The 22795-nt window shown below is 37.2% G+C and overlaps 1 protein-coding gene and 2 long non-coding RNA genes across 4 annotated transcripts in view; 2 read left to right on the top strand and 1 right to left on the bottom strand.

Moving 5' to 3' along the window:
- Positions 1-22795, top strand: part of LOC309476505 — a 241570-nt gene that overhangs the window by 139570 nt on the left and 79205 nt on the right. The window lies entirely within an intron of this gene.
- LOC309476148 (uncharacterized protein) lies at positions 13610-21148 on the bottom strand. Of its 2 annotated transcripts, XM_082139369.1 has the most exons (3): positions 21122-21148; positions 20536-20756; positions 13610-15002 (listed from the first exon to the last, which is right to left on the bottom strand). In XM_082139369.1, the coding sequence occupies exons 2-3, from the start codon at positions 20582-20584 to the stop codon at positions 14128-14130; spliced, it is 924 nt and encodes a 307-aa protein (XP_081995495.1). In that variant the 5' UTR covers positions 20585-20756; positions 21122-21148; the 3' UTR covers positions 13610-14127. The 2 variants fall into 2 exon arrangements, with proteins under 2 accessions (XP_081995495.1, XP_081995494.1); XM_082139368.1 differs by lacking the exon at positions 21122-21148 and having other exon boundaries at positions 20536-20782.
- LOC309475744 lies at positions 15497-17008 on the top strand. The gene is made up of 3 exons (XR_014197830.1): positions 15497-15637; positions 16345-16429; positions 16753-17008. It is a non-coding gene; the product is annotated as an uncharacterized lncRNA (long non-coding RNA).

The following is a 22795-nucleotide window of genomic DNA, read 5'->3' as shown; positions in this document are numbered from 1 at the left end:
CTTTAAAAATAGTTGGTAAAACTGTTCTGATGTTGATTCAATGCGAATGTTTATCAAATCTTGTTTCACTGACCATTTGATCAAAACAAGAAAATCAAAAAACATTTGAGTTTCAGGTCCTATTTTGTACCCTGCACATACAAAGTGTCCCCTATATTACTTATTGGTTTAACTGTTTTTTCACAACTTTTTCTTTCTACTACAAACACTAAATCTGATAAACTGCTTTATAACCTTAAAGGAGAAGTTCACTTTTAAAAAAACTTTTGCTGATAATTTACTCACCCCCATGTCATCCAAGATGTCCATGTCTTTCTTTCTTCAGTCGAAAAGAAATTAAGGTTTTTGATGAAAACATTCCAGGATTTTTTCACATATTATGGATTCCATTGGGACCCAAACGGTTCAAGGTCCAAATGACAGTTTCATTGCCGCTTCAAAGGGCTTTAAACGATACCAGACGATGAATAAGGGTCTTATCTAGCGAAACGATCGGTCATTTCAAAAATAAAATAAAAAGTTGACGTTTTATAAGCACAAATGTTCGGCTTGCTCTGTTCTGTGATGCGCGTTCGTGACGTCACGTAATACGCAATTACGTTGAAAAGGTCACGCTTGAAAAATTGAAGAAAATGTTCTTTTTGGCTTTTTAATATTAAAACACTCAGGATGCGCACACGAAATGGGCATTTTAAACGATAAACTGACACAAATACATTTGAAAATGTTTATATGGTCCTCCTTCCGCACATTTGTAAACACATCAAACTTGACCTTTTCAACGTAATTGCGTATTACGTGACGTCACGAACGCGCATCACAGAACAGAGCAAGGCGAACATTTGTGCTTATAAAACGTCAACTTTTTATTTTATTTTTGAAATGACCGATCGTTTCGCTAGATAAGACCCTTATTCATCGTCTGGTATCGTTTAAAGCCCTTTGAAGCGGCAATGAAACTGTCATTTGGACCTTGAACCGTTTGGGTCCCAATGGAATCCATAATATGTGGAAAAATCCTGGAATGTTTTCATCAAAAACCTTAATTTCTTTTCGACTGAAGAAAGAAAGACATGGACATCTTGGATGACATGGGGGTGAGTAAATTATCAGCAAAAGTTTTTTCAAAAGTGAACTTCTCCTTTAATGTTCTTCAGCCTCACTAATGAAGAATCAGGAATAAACACCAACCTCTTTGTTCTTCAGTGTGTTTCATTCTGCAGTGTTCTGGATCTCTCATGTTCACACTGTCCTTCAATAAACTCTGTCTTTGCAGATTTCAGCTCTTCCTGATGGTTTGATGCTCGTCTTCACTTGTAGCTGATGGGAATATTCCAGCATTTATTGGTGAATTGCAGTGAGCATTAGTAAAAGAATGATAACTGCATTAAAAATCTGTCAAAATCAAGATTAAATCAGAAAGTGGGTTTGTTTTTATAACAATTTACACATTTTAAGTATTTATGTTCACCTTTCCATCTAGTAAAGTAACTTAAGTAAATTAATTGCAAAGTGTTTTATACTAATTCACAAACTATCTCTTTTTATTTATAAGAAATTCATCCACATATTTAAATTCTTACATTTATCTTACCTGTCATTAATATATAGGCAAATGTATTTGAGAAAAAAAAACAATGAAAAAATACCAAATGTAAACAATGTAAGATTAAAAATGAAAGAATAAACAGAAATAAAATTGTACAAATTTGCAAGAACCACTAAATAAAACACCAACAAGACAACTTTTTTGGTTTATTGTCTTAGTTTTTGTGTTTTATGTGAAACATGGTTTATCACAGATGAATGAAATAAACGCTGTTAAGAAACTTACCTATATCTTGTAGATGTCACAATAGCTGATCGTGTCGTTTGCTCAAATCTGTTGACAATAAAATGAGCTTAATGTGTGAATTTACAGATCTGAAGACATCAGCATAATGAATGAGGAGAAAACAGGATGTAAAAAAAGCCTTGAATCACAATAAGTGTATTATGATTGTCAATTTGTTAGATAAACTGAATTTAGTGACAACATGTTACAATGTTTACATGGTACAATGACTGGTAGCTATACTGTTTTTTATTATTGCTTGACACAAATGTCACGATTTCAATTCTAATCTTGTGATTTGATTCTGATGCTGATTCAATATCAATACTCTCAAGGAAAAAAATCTCACCTAATGCTGAGAGCCCTGTCAGCTGGTATTATTATTAAATGTTAAAAAATAACATAATGTGGATTTTATTATAACAACAATGATATAATATTTGAATGATATAAGTAAAAATATAATAAATATGTAATAAAGTGCACATATTTGGCAAAATACTCATTTCTATAGGTAATTTTTCCAGCCAACTAACGTGCAATGGTCATTAAATGGCTTTCCTGAGGTAAATGTAACGTGGGATGTTCTTAAGCTGTTTTCTTGTTATTGATTTTTTTACCTTTTTCTGCGGTTGAAAAACACTGATTGATCGATTATGTATGAGGATAATGAGCTACAGTTCGGTAAGTTGTACTGTATCTTTCAACATACCTATTGTTCATTCGTGTTTATTTACTATTAACTGTTAGTAAAGAGCAGGGGCGTTTCTAGGTTTTAAAAACACCAGGGGCTGAGCCCAAAACATCAGGCCATCCTTAAAAATATTCTTGTTTGCCGTAACCCGACCGACCCTGTCAATTTAGTACCGACCCAATTATTTTTTTTTTTTTCCTTTTAGTCCGACCGACTTGCCGGTTGTAAACTTGCGTTAAGACCGACCGATTTTTTTTTTTAACTCTTAAAACAACTAATACAAATGCAATAAAATAATATTAGTTATTAATTGCCTAGACCTACATACAAACATAAGCTACGTTCTTTCTTTTAAATAAAAACCCGTGGCGCGTCATCTATGATTATGTTTACACCATTGGTTAACTCATCACACTACAGCCTGCAAGCTAAGTTCGCTTCGTTCGTTCGCACTGTCAATGGTTCGCGCTTGGTAATGATGGCTGCGGCTTTACTCTAAAGATTATTTCATTTTTATATGTTGTTGAATATGGTTTATTAAAAAATAAACATGCGAGAGCGTGTTATAGGCTATATGTCATGTTTTAGTCAGATATGACGACGCTACTGCAACACACTCACCGCAGATGAGAAGCTGCATCAACGTGCAAACTATCGCAAATCAAAGTGAAAGTAAGTCGCAGACGCTTAACACACAATCATCTTCATTAAATGTAAAGAAACGAAATGATCTTACCAGGGCTGTTTCCGCTTTCTCTTATTGCGGGCTTTGATTCAGAAATTTGAGCTAATGATCAATAAAATAATGTATCTCGTTGCTTTCGGTGACGTGCACTCCATTAAATCTGCATATAGCGGGAATTGAAGATCGGATTTATATCAGCAAAAAAACAACAACACACATTTATGTAACCAGGTGTAAATGGAATCGTTTTGATAAATCAGATTGGAATCCGATCTGAGAAAACGCATGAAGTGGCCTGGTGTAAACAGCCCCTAGACAGAGGTGAAAAATGTATCCCGACCCCGATTTTTTTTAAAAAAAATAAAAAATAAATACTTTTTTATATTATTTTTTTTATATATAAAAAAATATAGACCTACCTACCGTCCCTTTTTTTCTTTTTTTTTGCTGTTACTGCAAACCAAAATATTTTTAAAGATGGCCTCAGAGGCTGGGTAACAAGATAACATGATTCAATACAGAGAATAAAGTATATTTTAGGCCTATATGCAGGGGGCAGACTGGTTAAAAAATTCAGTCCTGGCACTGTAGCCACACCAGGCCATATTACCACACATTCAAATGTGAGGTAGTTAGGGGGGTTCGGGGGCATGCTCCACCGAGAAAATTTTGATTTCTCAGACCTACATATGTGCATTTTAAGGTGTTTGACGGCCAACATTTTTTGATAACAATAGCTTTAAAGATGAAGTGAACTGAAAAAAAAAAAATTTGATAACGTGTTGTTTATGACAATTAAAAGTAAATGACACTAAAAAAAATTATTAAAAATATCAATATAGCTTTTTTTAAAAGCAACACAAAAATTGCGTTTGTTAGTATAAGAACGCTGGCAATTCTGATGACGTCACTGGAATGGTAGGACCTGCGAAGGTATATGGCAGCTGCAACTGCAGGTCCTATACACACGAAAATTAGTCATTTTGGTTACGCGTTTGAGCCTGTGAGGGACAGGCCAGTAGTACTGACTACCACCACAAGGAGAACGATCAGTTTCAGGCTTCACCTACAGTACAGGATCGTTTGGGGGGAGCGGCGCGCGCTGTATCGATTCGCCTCACTGATCAAGTGCAAAAGAAACTACGAGCATGCAACGCCGTTACGTTGTAAATTACACGAAAAGTAATGCAGGTATGATCCAGATTGTATTTACAATGTACATAGTCAATTATTAATGGAGCAATAGTGGTTCATGGTGTTATAAGAGGGAAATGTGGTGGGAGGTTGGAGGGCTGTAGTAGCCTGTCATGCACTCTCATTTATTGTATACAAGCACATTATGCATTTTATTAAATAGAGACTGCTTATATATGTCGTGTGCATTTAGAGAAAAATACTAAAACATGGTTGAGGTACTGTGCGTTTTAGAAAGTCAAGGCAGATAAATGGCAAATGTGATTGGACGAATTAATCCAATGGGATCGCTTGTTCAGTTAGCTGCACGCAAAATGTTAAAATTCAAATATTCATTCATAATTCATGTCAGTGGGCAGTAGCATAAATTATTTGTCAAGCAGATAACAGATTCTTAAACATGAGAATGAGGATACATGTTGAAATGAATGGTCCACACTATAAAATGGAAATGCAAAATGTTTCTGCTTATTGTTGACAATACACAACCACATATTCCAAACAGGAATGGCCTTAAATGAGAAATCTTTCAAGGATTATTTTGCATAGATGTAAACTTTTTAGCATTAAAGATTGGTTTCAGCAACTTGTTTCTTTCTTGAGTTAATCAAGATCAGTTTTTGGCACTATTAAATCAGTTCAATTAAATTTCAATTGTTCACTCATAAAGACAGCGCAGCAATATTTAAGCACATTATACAAAGGAAATAATACAGATCTAGACAAATTGGGTTGCTTATAGTTAAAAGAATGTCATGAACGATCATTTAGGCTAGATGTAGGCCTATTTTTCACATTTTTGGTCACAAAATATTAAGTCAGTTTTGATGAATTTGCAATATTGATAAAATATTAGAATATTAATAATGAAAATTGAGTAGGGCTACGCCAAAATGTGTAACATAATAGCCTACAAAGGAATACAAAAGCCCCGACATAGAGTTTTGACGCAGCTTTAATCTCCCTTTTGGTTATTTCAATACTTAATTGACGACAGAACACGACGTTACATGCTAGTTTATTTTGCGTGATACAGGGCGCGCCGCATTTGCGTGACTGAAGAGTGCGCGCCGCGAGTAAACGGCTGGCACGACGTAAGTAAGTTAGTTTTTCTGAGTTTTACTGACATATAGCCTGACAACATCTGGTGTGACTGAAGACTGTGCGGCGGTGCTGACTGCGTTATTTTTTTTAAACCGGTGCGGCGCGCGCGCCCCCGAAGTTCATCCGTGAGAAACTTGAAACCGGTGCTTGAACTTGAATTCAGGTGACTCATTAACACTCGCGCTACTGTACACGCCCTGCTCTCACGGCTCGTGGACTCGTGCTGCTTGCCACTTTGCCTAATAATAATTATCAATAAATTAATTTTTTTGAGATCCGGGGCTATAAAAAAAGCCCCGGATGCCCATATCTAACGACGCGCCTGGTAAAGAGTAATCGGTTCACAAGCCGCTTAACTGACGCGCTACACCGATCTGTCACGTCACATTTACAAGTGCCAAACAACGGTATTTATTGTTTGAGTTTCATAATAAAATTGCTAGAATCTGAGAGCTGAGAGCTTGTCTGTCGCTGTCACTGTTTTTTGCTTGATTTTTCTCTGCGTGAGAAAGTGTGAAAAGTGTCAATTGAGTCTTACGCTGGGTGAATGCGTGACAGTTGGCAGCAAAGACACTATAACACCATCGATCTTTATCATATCAACCATTGTAATTTGTCCAGATAATCTAAATATAGTTCGATGTTCTAATACATACATTCATAACAATAAAGTAATTAGTTCACTAGCATCTTACCGGTTTATATGTGAACAGAATCGGACATCAAGTGTTCTCCTCAGACACACAAATTGCGCCGAACCCGATGAAACCCTTTCAGAAATGACCCTGTAGAATGATATTTAAGCTGAGTAAAAAGGTGAATATGAAATATTACGCGAAATAGCGTGAATTGCTCATCTCAGAAGACTGACTGGAAAGGGAGCGCGCGTCGCGAATGATGTCGTCATCGCCATAGTAGACTTTCAAAAACGCGCCAAATTCCGTTTAAAACTGCAACAAAAAAAAAATATATAAACAAGATATCAAACAAAAATAAGGGCGTCTCATAGCTTTTAGATGTAACTAAAATTCTGGAATTATTTATTGTTGATGCAAGAAACAGTAGACAATAAAAACGGACAATAAAAGTATTTTACAAAATAAAAGTATTTTACAAAGTAAAAGTAAACGAACGAGACAGATCTCTCTCTTTATTGACTTACAAGATAGCAAAAACATCTCACGAGAAGTGAAGATGGCCAGTTGCAAACACACACACACGTACACATATACGTAAGAGATACATATGAATTATATATATATAAAAAAAATGTTAGACTCATAATTAAGCATAATGAAATAATTTAAATCATGAGGCAAAATTATATAGGCTACAAGAATAAAACTTTTCATTCACTAATAATTGCATTCACTATTCATATTTATGTGCACATATGAACTTCTCACAAAAACTTAACGCCTAATTCACAAACCATGAATTTTGTTCTTAACCTCGTTCTAATGCTGATGAATTCTGAGTATTCTAAATGAGAGAGGTTAGTAATTTACATAAAACACACCCACACCATGCCCATATAAGGGCTTTCCACACGCCCTTTTCATCACTCTCAGCATGATGCTCTCTAAAGACACGTTCTTGCTCGAGAGCAGAGCAAGATCCTCAAGCAATGCCAAGAGTGTCTTCCTCAAGACAAGTTCAAACCTTTTATACAGACATTACAGACCTTTGATTAGCCAGCTGTACATATACATCTTTATGTAGAGCTACCTCACAGCTTGAGCTATTTAAAGGGGAAATGAAGCAGTCAATCAAGTTTACATGATTTACAAAATGGATTTCCACTATAATCAACAATTATATAAGAAACATGATAAATGTAAACATATAAAAGAAAAAAGAAAAAAACGTTATATCTTTCGCGGCCAGGGCGCCGCCATTGTGCAGTATTCTAACATGTGACGTCACGGGGTTGGTTGGCTTTAAAGGCTCTGGGCTGAGTTCAGTAAAACGCAGTGAAAGACATAAAACTTAACATTAAACCGCATAAAAAGCGTTCATCTGCTATCATATTATCATGTCAAACCTCTCATACATGTTTGCATCACACTGGCTCGTTAACAAGATGCATGTGCTGGTCGAACCAGCGAACAACTAACGTTAGGTACAGTTATTGTTAGCTAACAGCTGTAAGCATGAACTAGATGCGAAAGTTCGTCGAGACAAACTTTAAGTTGGCTTGAGAAAGTTTGTAGCAGAACGTTTTTTGCTAGGCGGTTGCTAGGATGTTATGGGTGGTTGCTATGGTGTTGCTAGGGTATTTTGGGCGGTTGCTAGGGTGTTCTAGGTGGTTGCTAGGTGGTTGCTAAGGTGTCCTGGGTGGTTGCTAGGGTCTTTTGGGTGGTTGCTAGGGTATTTTGGGTGGTTGCTAGGGTGTTCTAGGTGGTTGCTAGGTGGTTGCTAGGGTATTCTGGGTGGTTGCTAGGTGGTTGCTAGGGTGTTTTGGGCGGTTGCTAGGATATTTCTGGTGGTTGCTAGGGTCTTTTGGGTGGTTGCTAGGGTCTTTTGTGGGGTTGCTAGGCGGTTGCTAGGGTATTTTGGGTGGTTGCTAAGGTGTTTTGGGTGGTTGCTAGGGTATTCTGGGTGGTTGCTAGGCGGTTGCTAGGGTCTTTTGGGTGGTTGCTTGGCGGTTGCTAGGGTATTCTTGGTGGTTGCTAGGGTGTTCTGGGTGGTTGCTATGGTGTTGCTAGGCGGTTGCTAAGGTATTCTGGGTGGTTGCTAGGTGGTTGCTAGGGTGTTCTGGGTGGTTGCTAGGGTATTCTGGGTGGTTGCTAGGGTGTTCTGGGTGGTTGCTAGGGTTTTCTGAGTGGTTGTAGGCGGTTGCTAGGATATTTTGGGTGGTTGCTAGGGTCTTTTGGGTGGTTGCAAGGCGGTTGCTAGGGTGTTCTGGGTGGTTGCTAGGGTCTTTTGGGTGGTTGCTAGGGTATTCTGAGTGGTTGCTAGGCGGTTGCTAGGATATTTTGGGTGGTTGCTAGGGTCTTTTGGGTGGTTGCTAGGTGGTTGCTAGGGTATTTTGGGTGGTTGCTAGGGTGTTGCTAGTATATTTTGTGTGGTTGCTAGGGTCTTTTGTGTGGTTGCTAGGCGGTTGCTAGGGTATTCTGGGTGGTTGCTAGGGTATTTTGGGTGGTTTCTAGGGTCTTTTGGGTGGTTGCTAGGCGGTTGCTAGGATATTTTGGGTGGTTGCTAGGGTATTTTGGGTGTTACTAGGGTGGTTGCTAGGGAGTTGCTAGGGCATTCTGGGTGGTTGCTAGGCGGTTGCTAGGGTGTTCTGGGTGGTTGCTATGGTGTTGCTAGGCGGTTGCTAAGGTATTCTGGGTGGTTGCTAGGCGGTTGCTAGGGTATTCTGGGAGGTTGCTAGGCTGTTTTGGGTGGTTGCTAGGGTATTCTGGGTGGTTGCTAGGCAGTTGCTAGGATATTTTGGGTGGTTGCTAGGCGGTTGCTAGGGTGTTTTGGGTGGTTTGGAGTTTATGACAGATAGATAGATAGATAAATAAGTTAGACAGATACACACACACGCACACACACACACACTAGCTCACACACACACGCACACTCAAGAGTTTATGAGTTTAGAGTTTATAAGTTTAAACACACACAAACAAGTAGACACGCAGACACGCTCACTAACTCTCTCTCACACACACACACACACACACACACGCACAGACACTCGATCACACACACACTAACACACACAGACACGCTCACTCACTCACGCACACACACACACAGACACACTCACTCACACATACAGACGCACACACACACACACACAAACTCGCTCACACACTCACTCAGACACACACGCACACTCAAGAGTTTATGAGTTTAGAGTTTATAAGTGTATAAATTGATGAGTTTATAAGTGTTCGAGTTTTTGAGTTTAGAGTTTATAAGTTTAAATGAGTTTAGAGTTCAGAGTTTATTAATTTATGAGTTTAAGAGTTCATAAGTCTATGAATTCATGAGTTTATTAGTTAATTAGTTATTAAATTTAAGTTAATTAGTTTAGAAGTATATGAGTTTAGAGTTTAGAGTCTCATTGGCTAATATAGTATATAGAACGGCAGTTTGGTTTAGTCTTCAAGGGATTTAGATTTGAATTTTTGTCGGTTGGTGAGTTTGAATTTTTTTAGAATGCCCAATGTTAAGTCAATGGGAGTTTTTCCGAGTTTTGATCGTCATTTGTAGGAAAACCGTAAGTCTGATCAGTCTGAAAAGATATAGCAACTAACTTCAGATCAGTTTGAGTGTCTGAGCCGAGTTTGGAGTATGTAGAGTTAAAGCTCTAGGACGAGTTTGAGTCAACAGTTTTTCACAGTACAATATCAGTAATAATTCATTACATTTATATAGCGCTTTTCTCAGCACTCAAAGCGCTTTACATAGAAGGGGGGGATCTCCTCAACCACCACCAATGTGCAGCATCCACTTGGATGATGCGACGGCAGCCATATTGCGCCAGAACGCCCACCACACACCAGCTTACTGGTGGAGAGGAGACAGTAGCCGCGTTTCCACTGTCGGGCCAGGGCCGGGCTAGGGCTAACAGCGAGCCGAGCCGGGCCAGTGGCCTCGGGCCTCAAGCACCGGGCTTGCGTTTCCACTGCCGGGCCATTAGCCCTGCAGCGCTGCCCTAAACCCCGCCCTTAACACGCCTTCCTGGATCAAACGTCATACAACCCCACCCATTTCAGCGGGAATTATGATGTTCATTCAGGCAGGAAGTTAGAAAACTTAGATTTTAAGAAGATAGCATGTATTAACTCACCGTCCGCGGCTGCCATAGTGTCCCGACTTGTCTCTCCACTAACAGATGGACGGTGACCCAGCACACCGTCCATCAAGTCGAACCATGGAAAGTTCCTTCTCTGGGCACCGCTTTGTCCATTGTGCGTTTTAATCGCCTTGTACTGCGCCCACAACTTTTTAATTTTTTCCCGAACTTGAAGCGTTGTTCACTGAATGCTTAGCTTAGCAAGTTCAGCAACGATGTATTTTATAACGTCCTCGTTTCTGCACAGAGGAAGCTCCCGAAAAAAAAGTTGCTTTATTTTATGATAGTCCGGTATAAAGAGACGAGGCTACTGACAGATAAAATAAAAACATGACTGTGATAGCCTTTATGATTGGTCGGATTTCTTCAAGCGTATGTTTTTTTACTATGCGTATCTTCAAGCGTTTACTATGTTTACTATGGTAACGGTTAGCGCGCATAGTCTTTTGCATCACAAACACAAGGCATTCAAACATGAACGCGAGTTAAATTATTTTAAAAGTCTTTAATGCTGACAGAATCATCCGGCGCTGCCGTCTCCCGACTCAGGTATACTCCGCCTCTGTTCGTAACCACTCCTCTAGCCCGAGCTGGCCCGCTCTGGCCCAAGGTATTCGACGGGCCAGAAATCCTGGCCGTTGGCCCTGAGTAAGCCCCGATCAAGCCCCGGAAGTGACAGTGGAAACGCGACTGGCCCTGGCACGCACTAGCACGGCCCGGCCCTGGCCCGACAGTGGAAACGCGGCTAGTGATGAAGCCAATCAGTATATGGGGATGATTAGGAGGCCATGATGGACAGAGGCCACTGGGCAAATTTGGCCAGGATGCCGGGGTTACACCCCTACTCTTTCGAAAGACATCCTGGGATTTTTAATGACCACAGAGAGTCAGGACCTCGGTTTTACGTCTCATCCGAAGGACTTTCTCAAGCCAACTTAACTAGCTAAATAACGCTAACTTAGTACCAGACAAAAAGACGACGTCTAACGTTATGTTAACAAACTGCACATGCACACTGTAGATGTTTGTGAAATAATTTTTTTATTCAATATAATGTTTTACATTTTACAGACGTTACTATTTACAGGCTATTTGCTAACGTTATAGCTTGTGTGTGTGTGTGTGTGTGTGTGTGTGTGTGTGTGTGTGTGTGTGTGTGTGTGTGTGTGTGGACTACTCTTCAATCCTACTCTTCAATAAAAAAAAGCCGTCTTCCTGCTTCATTCTGTAACATACAGATCTGTATTGTGCTATTGTTTTTGATAGTGTTATACATTTCTTACAGATAATCACGGTGATCATTGCGTTTGTCTTACCGAATGTGGTATCTTCCTGTCAGCAATTACAGTTTTTCTATAAGCTTTTTTTTTAATAATGCCGACAGTAAAATGTTGCCAGATATTGCTACGAAAAACAAGCAACAATTATTTATTTTTTTATAATAATCCGAAATAAGTTCAAAGCTTGTGTTTTGGAAATAAGATTAATATATCACGAACCCTAACATGCAACTTTCCACTTTAATAACTTCCTAAAGTGTGACATTAAATCAGAAAAAAAAGTCCAGAAGACTACTGCCACCTTTCCATTAGATGGATCTGGCAACACTGGATCGCACCCGCGCCCTCACAACGCGCTCTCAAGCCCCGTTCACTGCGCTAGATTCTCGCAGCAAAATGAATTGCAAACACTCATATGAGGTGGTTTAAACGGCTAATTCATCATTCAGAGAGCTTGAAATTTTATTTTTGAATGTAAAAAAATGACGAGGTCCGAACCTCGGTGACCTCATAGCTGGCTACGGCCATGTATCACCGGCTGTTCGACATAGCGATGTACCACTGCTCGGTTCCCACGCCGTATCGGCTCAAATGCATAAGCAATGGGACACACGGGCTCAACAGGTCTTTCAAGTTCGTCTTCCTCCATTTCAAATCAATTGCGTATTCAGTCCGGTCCAGTAACGCTTCACTCTCTTCACTCACCAGCGGAACCAACCAACCCCGTGACGTAGGCTGTGACGTCACTCCAAAATGGCGACTCGCTAGCTAGAAATTACGAAAATAATTTTGTCATATCTGTGGTTTTAACAACTTTTTTAAATAACCTTTTTTGGCAAGGTGATTTTTCAAATATATGTAGCTACTACCAGTGCCAAAACATGGACGTTTCCTTTCCCCTTTAAGAACTATATCTATGTTTCAAATTTCATCTTAACATGTTTATAAGGCCACCAATAGTATTTGATTTTTGCATGAGTGGTTTTAGTTGTTCTTATATTTCTTAGATACAGACAGTTGAGGTACTTTGCTCTAGTTTGTTTGCTCTTTGACTTTGAATACAAACTTCTTTTCTTTTACTTTAGTATTTTGCAAGTCAGCTACCGACACAACGTTATTTATTTAATGTGCAAATTCAAAGTGTCAAACAGTCTCATAAACTCATAAGAAACCAGCAAAAGATGCATGAATGAAGCTGATCAATAGGAAAAGTTTATGCGCTTGTTTAGCCTTTCGCTTAGCAGCATTCGAAGGATCTGTTCGCTTCGGCGCCATCATAATTCAAGTCAGTCAGCTGCAGAAAAGTTGCAGTTTTGCATTTACGTACCCTATCTTGTCATACATTCAGACTTTGAAACAGTGACATGTTTTGGTTTTATTATAAGTGAGTGACAATACAACTATATACAATGGTCAGAGAGCCTTTGCGGCCCGTCTTGATTGGTGGACTAGCGTATGGGGGATGTTACGGTTATGGAGGCCCCGCCTCAAAACCCGAGGCCATAGGCAATTGACCCTTAGCAGGGAGTTTGACTGACAGGCGATCTGACCAATCATAATCCGCGATCCGCCGAATCCACCAATTTTGTCCGAAAAAGCAGTCAGGAGATTTAGTAGATTAACGTTGGAGGATTTGAACTTGAAAAAAGAAGTGTACCGACGTCTTTCCCTGACTGAACCTAAAATGGTCTGACTGCAGGTTTGCACATTCATTGCTTTTACAAACATGTACTGTATGTTGACAGGTCAAAATTAATGTTCAAATAAATATTGTAGTCCAGAAGAGCTTGAGGTGTGTTGGGATTAGAGATGTGACCGGTTAATCGCTATGACAACGCATTTTGCTTTCGCCTTGGTGGCAATTCGGGGACGTCAATTGCTTGAATGATGGGTTTATTATTATTATTATAAATGAAAAACACACCCAATAAAACATTAACCTACAACTTTTATTAACAAAACATAAGATGGCTTTAATAGCAAGGTTTATAGACACGTCTTACACCATGAAGGTGTGTGTGTGTTAGAAGTGTGTGTGTGTGTGTGTGTTAGAAGTGTTACGTCCTTCATCAGACGAAATATATATAATCCAAAATATTGCCAGATAGGTGCCTCTAGATTTCGATTTGAAGGAAATCTTCCGCCTCGTCAGTGAGCTCGTCACTCTCGTAATACACAAGGTCTGACTCGATCGGCTCGCGCTGCGTTCAGGAGACGACGTCAGTTTCTAATTGTGGTGTTCTCTAACTACTAGTGATACTTATGCAGTATAAGAAACGTAACAATTAATTGTTATAAATAATATAACAGAATAAAACACAATGTTCTTTGGGGAGGAACTCCATCTTTGATCTGAATCTCACAGTAGAAACTGCTGGACTTGAAGATGAACTTTATTCACTGTGACAAATTCAGATGATGTTTCTTTGCCTTGTTAATCGTTGTCGCTCGTTAGGACAGATTTTAAAGCTTGACCCGTTATCGTTTCACGTTTGGTGAGGATGAAGCTTCACACTTGAAAGTGCTGGATCTGAAGATGATCTACTTACTGTGATTGTATTTTGTGTGACTGTGTAGATAAGATAATCGAGTGAAGCTCTTCCCACATGCAGTGCAGTGATACGGTTTCTCTCCAGTGTGGATCCTCTCGTGCCGTTTCACATGTTCTGACCGACGGAATCTCTTGTCACAGTGTGAACACTTGTAAGGTTTCTCTCCAGTGTGGATCATCTGGTGCAGTTTTAAATGTTCAGCTGTCATAAAAGTCTTCTCACACTCAAAGCACATATGATTTCTTACACCAGTGTGTGTTTTCTGATGAACTTTTAAATTCTGCAGATGTGAAAAACTCTTTCCACACAAAGAACATGAATGTGGTTTCTCCTGTGAATGAACTGTCATGTGGCTCTTCAGGCCTGAAGCCCTCAAAAATGTTTTGCCACATTGATCACATTCGTGCAGTTTCTCTCCAGTGTGGATGATCATGTGAGACTTAAGGTTTTCTTGATTTCTAAAACTCTTCCCACACTGATCACATGTGAACGATTTCTCTCCAGTGTGGATCCTCATGTGTATCTTAAGGTGACCATTTTGGTTAAAATCTTTTCCGCACTGATCACATGTGAACGGTTTCTCTCCAGTGTGGATGATCATGTGAGACTTAAGGTTTCCTTGTTGTGTAAAACTCTTCCCACACTGATCACATGTGAACGGTTTCTCTCCAGTGTGGATCCTCATGTGATTCCTGAGATTCAGTTTGTTTGTGAAACTCTTTCCACACTGACTGCAAGTGAAACATTTCTTGTCTTTTCTTTTCAGTAAAGAAATACTTTCAGTCTGTGAGTGAGTTTTAGCTCCAGTTTTGACATGATGATGTTTCTCCTCCTCTTCACTCTCCTCATTCTCCTCCACCAGGTCTGAAATGATAGTTAAAAAAAAGTTTAAAATAATTTTAAATAATCATCAAAATTCAGAGAGAACTGTGCCATCTGCAGTCAGGAGACGTCATAAGCGTTCCTGCTGGAAGGGCTGCACGATATATCGTTTTAGCATCGATATCACGATGTGCGATGTCAAGTATAGGGAACACATGTGATTCGTGGATTGACTGCAAAGTTGTGGCGAGTCTCCTTGTGAAGACAGCCGGTTATGTGTTGTAAAACAATCGTGAAATAAAACGCTAAAGTTCATCAAAGTAAAATCATAATCAACCACCCCTACACTGTAAAAAGGTTTTCAAGCAGTACTTCATCCAATTAATAATTTGTCTTTCAATTCAGTTTACCATTATTTGTTTTATTTTTCAAATAATATTTTTTTCGTTCAAAACATAGTTAAATATAAATATTTTTCATTAAGAGCTCAAATAAGAAATATTTGTTTCAACGAATGTACAATTTCAAGGTTACACACAGGATTGCGCATGGGCATTAAACACAAATCTTCTCGACGACAACGACCACGTCAGCAGACCGCTGTAACCGCTCTTCTACGTTCCGTGGATCACTTTGCTGCTCCAGAGAGAATCAGATTTCATCGCGGATAAACTGAAGTAAGTGAAAACAACCATTTAAATGTGCTGCTGTATATTTAGAAGCCTGTACAAGACATGTTGCTCTGCCGAATTTATCTGTTAGATATCGTTATGTAACTTACGTTAGTTTAAAAATGTGTTAGCTAGCTTAATTTACACTAGGCAAGTTAACGTTAATGTGTCGACGTTAATCAATTCCTGACCGATTGCAAAAGGGAACATATACGTTTACCCCTGGCTTATTTTGATTGTACAATGGTAATTAACGTGAACGTTTAATCATTGAACATAACGTTATCTCGATGCAGCGTCATAAGAACGACGTTCTCTGGTTAAAACCGTAGAAACCTGATCAACAACTAAGGAGCTAAAGTTAACTTACATGTAAAAGGACTGACGTTCACTTGTGATTAATGGTAACGTTATCTAACACGTATGACTGTCGACACTCACAATGGTAATTTATTTATGGATTGTATGCATAGAAGTATTGCTGCATTGGCGCCAATCGGTTGATGTCGGTTGGTTTTCAAAAAAGTGTAGTAGCAGCTACTAGCCACCAGAGGACACTGGGGGGGGGCAGACATTTTTTTCGTGGCGTTAGTAATAGGATTGACACACTATTGAATCATATATTATAATGATTATTATATCAACTGATAACGTATATTGTGCTAAAGTTTGTTGACCATAATGTACCCCAAATTTATACTATCTTGATGCAGGATACTGACACCGATACAAAGAGCACTTAAATATCTCATCCTTTATATGGGAGAAACAGTGGAGGACCTCATCAAAGATTTCCTGGTAAGGCCAGATTACTTTAGAGATGTGAAAATGCTAGATATGGCTGTCCACTTCAAAATTAGCCATCAGACTATGTTCAGATATATGTCTGATAACAGTCTGAAGGCTAATTTCAAATATAGAAACAATTACTTTCAGCTAAAATCAGAGTCCCATGTGCTGGAAAGTTTGTGCAACTTATATGTCAACAACAAATTGGAGTAAATTTTATAATTAGTTAGAAGTATTAGTATTATGTAAACTAATTTGGGGGGAAACCCAAGCTGTATTGATTCCTTATTCTTTTTTTCTTTTTCTTTTCTCCTTCCTAAATTCTTTTCCAGGTGTTGGAGAAGGAAGAGGCTGAAAAAACTCTTCAGCAGAAACCATGGAAATCTTTGTCATCAGAGATGCACAAGCTGTATACCCACAAACATTGGAATCATACTTGAGGGTCAAGAGGTTCTGAGGGACTTGCTGTCTGTCGCAAATGTTGAAAAAGTTGAAAATCTGACACGAAATTGTGGATGTGTGGAAGTAATGTATATAATAATTTAATAAATATCGATTTAATGAAAATTATGTGTCTTTTTTATTTGATTTTGGATAAGATTAATTAATGGTCCTTAATGGGAAATATGTTTTATTGAATCCATATCTTTTTGTTTGTTTAAAATAAATAATTTATATTAACTTGTATTTTTAAAAATGAGAAATAATTGTATTATTAAATCAATATCTATTTAATTGGAGAAAACAAATAATTTCTAATACATATTTATTAAATGAGAATTTTTGTTTTGATTAAATCTATATATTTTTGTTTAGATCAAAAATAGAATTTAAATTAATTGATTTTTTTCAACAAGAAAAATATGCTTTGTGCCAAGTTTTATAAAATAGTTTTCATAGACATAGAAAATATTGGTAAGGGCAAGTTATTTATTTTTCATTGGCTCAAGTTATAAAATATAGATGTGAACCATTACCCTAAAATTTTTTAATTGGATGAATGAAAATATTTTTTCAGTGTACAGTGAAGTCTATGCAGCGTTATTTTACATTTGATTATTCAATATCTATACCTGAATAGTTAAATTCCCCTAAAACAACATAAAGCACTTCTTATCGTATTTATCTATGCTTTCATTTATTAATTATTTACTCACTCCTGAACAAAATCACCCCAATCAGCCTAGAATGATTAGTTCTTTACATATATTAATTTGTAAAGCTACTGTTATTGAGCTACTCTAATCAGCTGGTGATCTGGTGGTAAATTTTTTTCATATCCACTGTTTGGGAAAGTTACTTTTAAAAGTAATGCATTACAATATTGCGTTACTTCCTAAAAAAGTAACTAATTGCATTACTTATTTACTTTTGCGTTACCTTTTCTCACCTGGGCTGGGCTCGCTTTGTTTTTTTTGTCAAACGTAAAGGCCCTTTCCGACCAAAAATGTAATGTAAATTCACATCTGTACATCAAACAAACCTTTCAGCTGCTGCTGTTCTGGATTGCAGAAGAACAGGACACAGGAAAAGAAAGTTTAACCCTTCAGCAATTAAAACAATAAAATGAAAAATCTGATTTTTATCTGAGTTGGATCATCGAAGGTCAGTAGCAAATACATTGGTTAATTAAGTGAGATTTAAAGTCCCCCTGTAGTCAATAATTGTTTCCCTTAAAACTCATCTTTGATCACCAAAATTACATATTTAAAAACATTTTCCAGTGAAAAAAAAATAAAAAACTCTTCATGCCTTAAAGAAACTTGAATGCACCTCTACAACCTTGCTTCATTTAGTATACGTGGTTCTATAATGCAAATGAGCCCCGCCTCCACTCACTCACACTAGCTCAGAGACTCACTCGCCCAACTTATTAAGGTAAACGCTGCACAATGGTGTCGTTCTTTACAACATCGGACACATAATGGTAATTACTATGATTAGCCTTTTGCTTGACTATGTTATCAAACAGCTAATAATGTGTTGCTAATGTTACACAAACAAATGGTGTTGGCATGAATTTGCACATGTGTTGAAGCACATTAAAAACACCACATGGACGTATAAACAACATTAAAAACTTGATTTTCACCACAGGGCGACTTTAATACATAAAGTATATTGGTGTAACAATTAATTACTGAATACTGAATCTGTTGAATTAGAAAATAAGCATCATGTTCACACACAGTGCACACAACACAAGTGCTATCGGAAATATCCCACTTCTAAAGTCGTGATTACGAGCTCATCGCACTCAAATTTTGACTTGAGAGGGCCAATAATTCATGTCCAAATTTTTAACTAGATAATTCCGGAAGCGCATGAACTTATAGTTGGATAGTATTGAAAGGGGTGGATTGTAATCCACTGCTGCTTCAATGTATATGTAATGAGTGACTATAATCAAGGTATTAATCAATATTTTTCCTTCTAAATATCAAATGAGTTGAATGACTTCTCTGGAGATTTTACTTTGTTATTGAAGTTAACAGTGTGATTACTGAAATGTTCTTTTCATGTATTCATTATAAATAATGTCAGTATTTGACATTTCCAGAAATGAAATAAGGACTTGTTTTGTGTTTGAGAAAGGTCTTCAACATGTTAAAACCCATAGGGGTCCATTGAAGTCTATAGTTTAAGGGACCATTTCTCAGTTAAAGCCTATATTTTCCATTTAGACTAAAGTGTCCTATCCTGAGAGAAAGAACTTGTTATCTTGATGTTTTGAGATGAGACTCCTGTTTATAGTTAGAGCCTGGCCAAATCCAACCTTGGAAAAGCTGTGTGTCGGTGTGTGTGTGTTAGTCTTCTTGGTTACAGGTTAAGGGACCACTGGCATTATTGGAGATTGACTGAGTTGTTGTTCGAGACATGCTGGCACCCAGCCACCCAAATCTGCAACCTGGAAGGTCACGACGTGCCTATAACTTTAGGGTCTGAGTGTCAGCTGCATAATCTATGGAGATATGCTTCTGTCTATCTGTATATGTGTGGAAAATTACTATGTTTATCTATTTCTTAGCCAATCAGAATCATTCAACCTGTAAGCAATGACGTAGCTTAGACCTTGGAAATGGTATAACTGCTGTGTGTGTGTGTGTGTGTGTGTAGGGTATAACTGCTGTGTGTGTGTGTAGGGGTATAACTGCTGTTGTGGAAAAAATTCATCTTTTCTTTGTATTTTATTTTCAATGATTTAACAAACGAATGCCATGCGTTCTTTGGCTGTATTTTGAGTTTCTTTTATGATGTTAGTACAGCTGCAGGGTGTGTGTGTGTGTGACCCAGAGGTGAGAAGATTAGGGGGTTAGGGGAGCCACAGGGGTTCCTCTGTGTCTTTTGTTTAGTGGGGGCTGTAAGAGATAGCTTTTGAAAGAGATAACACTATAAAAATGCTGGCCAACCTCTGCTCTGGGTCTCACTCCGCCTGCAGCTGGTCTGTGGATGGACTGGGAACATTTCTTGCAAGAAATAAATATCTTTTAAGGACAATTTGAATCCTGATGTCTCTTATGCCTGATGCTGTTTTGTTAGTTATTTGTTTTTGCCTCAACACTGCTGTGATCTTTGTAACTGTAAGCGGGGCGGCCTACAAACTCCTGTGTGAGTCTTGAAGCTAAACTTCTGCTGATGAAACTGCAAACTATCTTCAGTAAAACTTTTCTTACATTTTTTATAATTCTGACTCCGGGTTTTCTTTCAAACATCTGGTCCTTCGCTCCTAAACTGTTAACCCCTAACAGTATCGGTAGTGATGATGCATTACTACCAATTTCTCTGCTTGGTAAGGGTGAGACAAAATATCAATATGGCGATATATAGTTGTTCTTCTCCCTGCGATGACCGATACACTGGCAGTAGCGCTTAACACATGAATGAGGGAAACGTGAAAATGAATTAACTAGCCTAAGAAAAATACGTTTTTAATTTCTCATATTTAATAATGAGAAATAGTGTTTCTTAAAATGCCACCAAAAAAATCCTAGAGGAAACACTTAACTCTTAAGATTTTTCCCTACTACAAACACTAAATCTGATGAACTACTTAAAGCTTTATAACCTTAATGTTCTTCAGCCTCACTAATGAAGAATCAGGAATAAACACCAACCTCTTTGTTCTTCAGTGTGTTTCATTCTGCAGTGTTCTGGATCTCTCATGTTCTCACTGTCCTTCAATAAACTCTGTCTTTGCAGATTTCAGCTCTTCCTGATGGTTTGATGCTCGTCTTCACTTGTAGCTGATGGGAATATTCCAGCATTTATTGGTGAATTGCAGTGGGAGGAGCTTCACTGAAGGAGGAGGAGCTTCACTGAAGGAGGAGGAGATTCACTGAAGGAGGAGCAGATCCGACAAAATCAAGAAGAAATCACTTACTGAGTTTGTTTTTATACCAATTTGCACATTTTATATTTATGTTCACCTATCACCTATCTATTAATGAAACTTTTAACTTTTATTTTACCTCTAATTTATATATAGGCAAAGATGCATTGAAAAAACACAATTAAAAAAAGACCAAATATAAACAATGCAAGAATAAAAAATTAAATTACAAACATTTTTAGATATTGCCAAGAAATAAATATCCCAAACGTTTAACAACTTATTTTTGTTTATGTACTTTATTTTTGTGTTTAACTTTTATACGAAACACGGTTAATCACAGATTCATTAAATGCTCTTATGAAACTTACCTATATCTTGTAGATGTCACAATAGCTGATCGTGTCGTTTGCTCAAATCTGTTGACAATAAAATGAGCTTAATGTGTGAATTTACAGATCTGAAGACATCAGCATAATGAATGAGGAGAAAACAGGATCTATTGACATGAAATAAAGAGGCTTTTCAGCTGCTCTGATAATAGTGATGAGCCATAGACTATCAATACTCCTTCAACAAGCCATTCAGGATTAGCATATCATCTCACTTTATAATTGCTGCTAGAAACAGATTGTTTGAGTCAGAATATCTGCTAAAAATCCTATAAATACAAAAGACAGACACTATAATGACACCCATCTTTATCAATTTGTCTATATAAATATAATTATAGTTTTATCCTAATAACGTTCATAACACTTACTTCGCTAGCATCCTACCGTTTTGTGTGTGAAGAGAAATACATATAAAACTTCTTTGAGTGTTTTAGTCAGCAGACACAAAAATAGCGACGAACCCGATGAAAACCATCAGGAAATGTCGCCGTAAAATGATATTTAAACTGTATAAAGAGTATTTTACAACTAGAAAAAAAAGTTTGTTGAGACAAACTTTAAGTTGGCTTGAGAAAGCCTGACCAGAGAGTTTGAAGAAGTTTAAAGAAGTTAGAAGTTTAAAGTAGGTTAAAGTTAGATTGATAGATTAGTTAGAAAGAAATAATAGTTGGGAAGAAAGAAAGAAAGAAAGAAAGAAAGTAAAAAGATTAGTTAGAAAGAAAGAAAGAAAGAAAGAAAGAAAGTAAAAAGATTAGTTAGAAAGAAAGAAAGAAAGAAAGAAAGAAAGAAAGAAAGAAAGTAAAAAGATTAGTTAGAAAGAAAGAAAGAAAGATTAGTTAGAAAGAAAGAAAGAAAGAAAGAAAGAAAAAGATTAGTTAGAAAGAAAGAAAGAAAATATTAGTTAGAAAGAAAGAAAGAAAAGTAAGAAAAAGAAAAAAGAAAGTTTAGTTAGAAAGAAAGAAAGTAAAAAGATTAGTTAGAAAGAAAGAAAGAAAGAAAGAAAGAAAAAAGATTAATTAGTTAGAAAGAAAGAAAGAAAGAAAGAAAGAAGATTAATTAGTTAGAAAGAAAGAAAGAAAGAAAGAAAGAAAAAAGATTAGTTAGAAAGAAAGAAAGAAAAGTAAGAAAAAGAAAGAAAGAAAGAAAGAAAGAAAGAAAGAAAAGTAAGAGAAAGAAAGATTAGTTAGAAAGAAAGAAAGAAAGAAAGAAAGTAAAAAGATTAGTTAGAAAGAAAGAAAGAAAAGTAAGAGAAAGAAAGAAAGAGAAAGAAAGAAAGATTAGTTAGAAAGAAAGAAAGAAAGAAAGAAAGAAAGAAAGAAAAAAGATTAGTTAGAAAGAAAGAAAGAAAAGTAAGAGAAAGAAAGATTAGTTAGAAAGAAAGAAAGAAAGAAAGAAAGTAAAAAGATTAGTTAGAAAGAAAGAAAGAAAGAAAGAAAGTAAAAAATTAGTTAGAAAGAAAGAAAGAAAGAAAGAAAGAAAAGCAAGAAAAAGAAAAAAGAAAGATTAGTTAGAAAGAAAGAAAGAAAAATGATTAGTTAGAAAGAAAGAAAGAAAAAAGATTAATTAGTTAAAAATAAAGAAAGAAAGAAATAAAGAAGATTAATTAGTTAGAAAGAAAGAAAGAAAGAAAGAAAAAAGATTAGTTAGAAA

Source organism: Leuciscus leuciscus (genome assembly GCF_965113295.1).
Source record: "Leuciscus leuciscus genome assembly, chromosome: 15".
Lineage (NCBI taxonomy): Eukaryota > Metazoa > Chordata > Actinopteri > Cypriniformes > Leuciscidae > Leuciscus > Leuciscus leuciscus.
The sequence above is the reverse complement of the archived record's forward strand: the minus strand, read 5'-3'. Positions and strand labels throughout refer to the sequence as shown.